General features: G+C 37.0%; 1 protein-coding gene across 1 annotated transcript in view; it reads right to left on the minus strand.

Annotated features, from left to right (window-relative positions):
* LOC107684308 (serine/threonine-protein kinase 10-like) overlaps positions 1-3730 on the minus strand; it is a 25656-nt gene that overhangs the window by 9117 nt on the left and 12809 nt on the right. Inside the window, exons 5-7 of the mRNA XM_016480541.1 lie at positions 3378-3527; positions 2555-3164; positions 2182-2267 (exon numbers count right to left, since the gene is read on the minus strand). Coding sequence (XP_016336027.1) covers positions 2182-2267; positions 2555-3164; positions 3378-3527 — 846 coding nt within the window. The remainder of the gene's footprint in view (positions 1-2181; positions 2268-2554; positions 3165-3377; positions 3528-3730) is intronic.

The following is a 3730-nucleotide window of genomic DNA, read 5'->3' on the forward strand; positions in this document are numbered from 1 at the left end:
AAGTGTTCCCTGTTTTGGTTGTTTCTTTGACGGTTCTTGTTGCGTCTTTAATGTTGTATTGGTCCTTGCTAGTGTTCTCTGTGATTATTATTATTATTAAAAATATTATTTATAAAACTTCCTGCGTCATGCATCTTATTAATACCACAATATACGTGACAACTTAAACAACGTCTCAAAATTATGACCAAAAAAAATAAAAAATGTTCCCCTCATGTTCCCCTGTTGCTCTGTTCCCTTGTTTGTTGCCATGGAAACTAATTTGACCACACCCTTCTGCTTGATAGTTTCTATGGTTACTCATTAGTTCATTGGTTCAGCTCCGTATACACACCTCTGTGTTTCAGTGCTTGTTTGTCAGCCGTTGTGTTCCCTGTAGATGCTCGTGTTCCTTGTTCCCAGCTCATGGTTTCCTGTTCTCTTGTGTTCCTGTCATTTGTTAATAAACTCAGCTTGCCCATGGATCCGCCTCATCTCACCTTTGCTTAGCTCCTAACATTAAAGTTATAAAGCCACAATTACTTTTTTGTTTTATTTTTAAACCCATGGTGGAAACAAGCTTTCATCGAACAACAGAACATGTGACTGCATCTTTACTTGTTCAACCAGATTTATCAAAAGAGCTTGACAGTTGAGTTTTTGTTGATGACTTTTTTTCTCTGAATTTGAAGTTTACATCTCACAATTATGTTTGTCTTTGCCATGGAATAAAAAAATAAAAAAAGCAATTCTCAAATTCTCAAAAAATGGGAATTGTTAATTCTGTTTTTTTTTTTCTTGCAATTCCATATTTACATCTCACAATTAATTAGTTTATATCTCACAATTCTGAGATATAAAATTGCAATTCTTAGATTTTTATTTTTTTTTTTTATTCTGTGGCGGAAACAAGCTTCCATAGATTTGTGTGAGGGTGAAAAAGTTCCCCAAGCAGATCTCGCATATTACGTATATTTGCCACACTGGAATGATTGCACCTTTACTTGCTTAACCAGGTTTCCAAAAAAAAAAAAAAATTGCCAGTTGAGTATGTTTTTTCTGGTAATCATGCCCCATACCCCATTTCCTAAACTGCAAAGAACCCACTTCCTATGGGATGAAGGTTTTGGTTAGAAAATTTTGTTTAGAACTAGCAGGGTTTTTTGGTTAGAACTAGCAGGTTTGACAAAATAAAAAAATACACACACACACTCATGTGTAATTCTTCTGAGGAAATATAACACAACATATGGTATAGCTTTGTCAGAGGAACCGACTGAAATTTAAAGGTGGGGTATGTATTTTTTCAAAAAGCTTTAGAAAACGGAGTCGGGCGAGTACCAAAACAAACTTGTAGCCAATCAGCAGTAAGGGGGGTGTCTACTCATGATGTGGAGGAGAGAGGGTTCAGTGCACAGGACGGACATTAGCCGAGCCGAGCGACAGAAAGATAGAGATGGCGGATAAGGAACAAAAGAGGGCTTATTGCAATAAGGCAAGAAGTAGGATCAGCCGTGTAAATATCGGATCAGCTTTCCAGCGCTGGAGAGAACTCAAGGAGCGGAAGGTCTGCGATCGGACGCTGAGGTTGCTTTGTTTCTTCTCGAAAGGTGAGTAACACCGTGTCTGTGCCGCAACAGCTAAAGTCTGTCTAGTACACTGTACACAAAGCGACCGTTGAAAATCATTTGAAATTTGGGTCAATACGTCATAAATAGAACTCAGCAGCAGTTTTCTGTCTGTCGTGTCGTGCCGCGCCGCATTCAGTGTAGACCATAGATATGTATATATATCTATGGTGTACAGCAGTTTAGCTCCAACCCTATAATCAAACAAACCTACCTGTGATTTTCTAATGATCCTGAAGACATTGATTAGCAAACTCAGGTGTGTTCACAATATTTTTTTTTTCAATTTATTATATTTGTAATATTTAAACTTTTTAATAAAAGAAAAATGCCACACTGGGAACATTTTTGAGTGACGACATGAACAAATCACTGAATCAGAGTTTTGAACTGATGCATTGAAGCAGTTTGAAATTATTAAAAAAATGTAAAAAAGTATAAAACTAGGTCTAACAACATTTTTAACAACTGAAATTTAAATCAAAGGATCTACTGAAATGCTTTCATTCTTGCTGCTAGCAACCAGACAATGAAAGATCACAGAACTAGTGTAATGACAGAAGGTGTTTCTCACCTGCTGAGAAATGGTTCCTGGCTCCTTGGATTTGCTAATAAAGCTGGAGATGGATAAGTTCAGGTCTATGCTGCTGTTGTCAGCTGCTTTAGTAAGAACATATATAGTTTGACCAAACAGCCACTGTAGCCTAAAGATTAAAATGTTTTAAATGTTTAAACTTGAACACATTAACGAACTAATTAATTAATTAAATTAATAATTGGTATGATGCTTTTTAAACAATTTTCACAAAATTAACTCACAATATATTTTTTTACCATTTATTTTTAGACTATAGGTTTAAAAAGCTTACATCTTAAACTCAGTTAAAATAAATAAATAAATAATCTATAACCTATATAAAACGTTAAAAAAAGTTTAAAATATAAAAACGTACTGATCCCAGAGTCGGAGTCCTCCTTCTTCACATACCTGGGTTTCACTGGGCTTTGCTTCTCTTCCAGTTCAAGTTTTTCCTTTTCCTCAACGCTCTCTTCTTCTTTCAATGGAGATGTTGGAATAGGTTCATCAGGCACAGCTTGTTTAACAGGTTCTTTTGGTGTCTCCAATGAAGAAATGTCTGATGCAGACGCTTCCTTTATGAGTTCACCATTGCCCACCACCTCCTTTTCCTCTTCCAGTTTCCCTCCCTCAGGTTTTACTTTTTGCTCCTCCGATTGTACTATTGAGACAACAGGAGTCTCTGGTTGTACAGGCTTCTCTCCAGCTTCAGGTTCTTGAGATTCCTTTGGAGATACGTCCACAGGTTGTTCCTTGGATCCAGGTTCTTCTGCATCCGCGATGTGGTTCTCGTCTACCTTCAGAGGTTCTTGTTCCGTCTTTATTCCAGTTATAACTTGACCATCTGCCAGTCTGGGTGTAGCCACCTCCTCGCTCTTCTCAGGAACAGACTCCAAGGTGGACGGCGACTGAGGAAGCTTCTCGTCTTCAGAGCTTCCAACGCTAGCATCAGATGGTGCACGTTTGTGTCCAGGAAGCAGCTGAAGAAAAGATTATTTTAAACATGTTAGCACGATATTGAAGAAGGAAAAAAACAACAACATTCTGCTATGTAATAAATGCAAACTGTACCTCAGGACAATCTACTGGCCAGTGGTAAGCTGAGTATTCACCCAGACTTAGTAGTCTACACTAGGTTTAATCTTTCTCTGAAAAGTGTTCAAAATTTGTTAGCAGTTCCTATAATCTCTTACCAGGTTTCCTTCATGATCTTCTTCCTCCTCTTCCTCCTTCAGCTCCTCTATCTCCTCTGTGACCTCCGCCTTGGCCTCTGCGATGAGCTCCCGCAGGGGTTGGTTGTCAGTCACACTACTTACAAAGGGGTGCTGCACACATGAAGGAAACTACTTTTACTACAATAAACATTAAAATTACACATGCAAATAATAATAAGATAGTAATAATTTGAACATTCAGAAAAAGTCAGATTAATCTGTTCCAGATAAATTATTTAAAGCTAGTTTACAACCCATTTTTAATGTATTATTGACCATTTTTGGAAAATAATAAATAAATAAATAAATATATATATATATATATATATATA

Source organism: Sinocyclocheilus anshuiensis, unplaced genomic scaffold (genome assembly GCF_001515605.1).
Source record: "Sinocyclocheilus anshuiensis isolate Anshui unplaced genomic scaffold, SAMN03320099.WGS_v1.1 scaffold1371, whole genome shotgun sequence".
Taxonomy (NCBI): Eukaryota; Metazoa; Chordata; class Actinopteri; order Cypriniformes; family Cyprinidae; genus Sinocyclocheilus; species Sinocyclocheilus anshuiensis.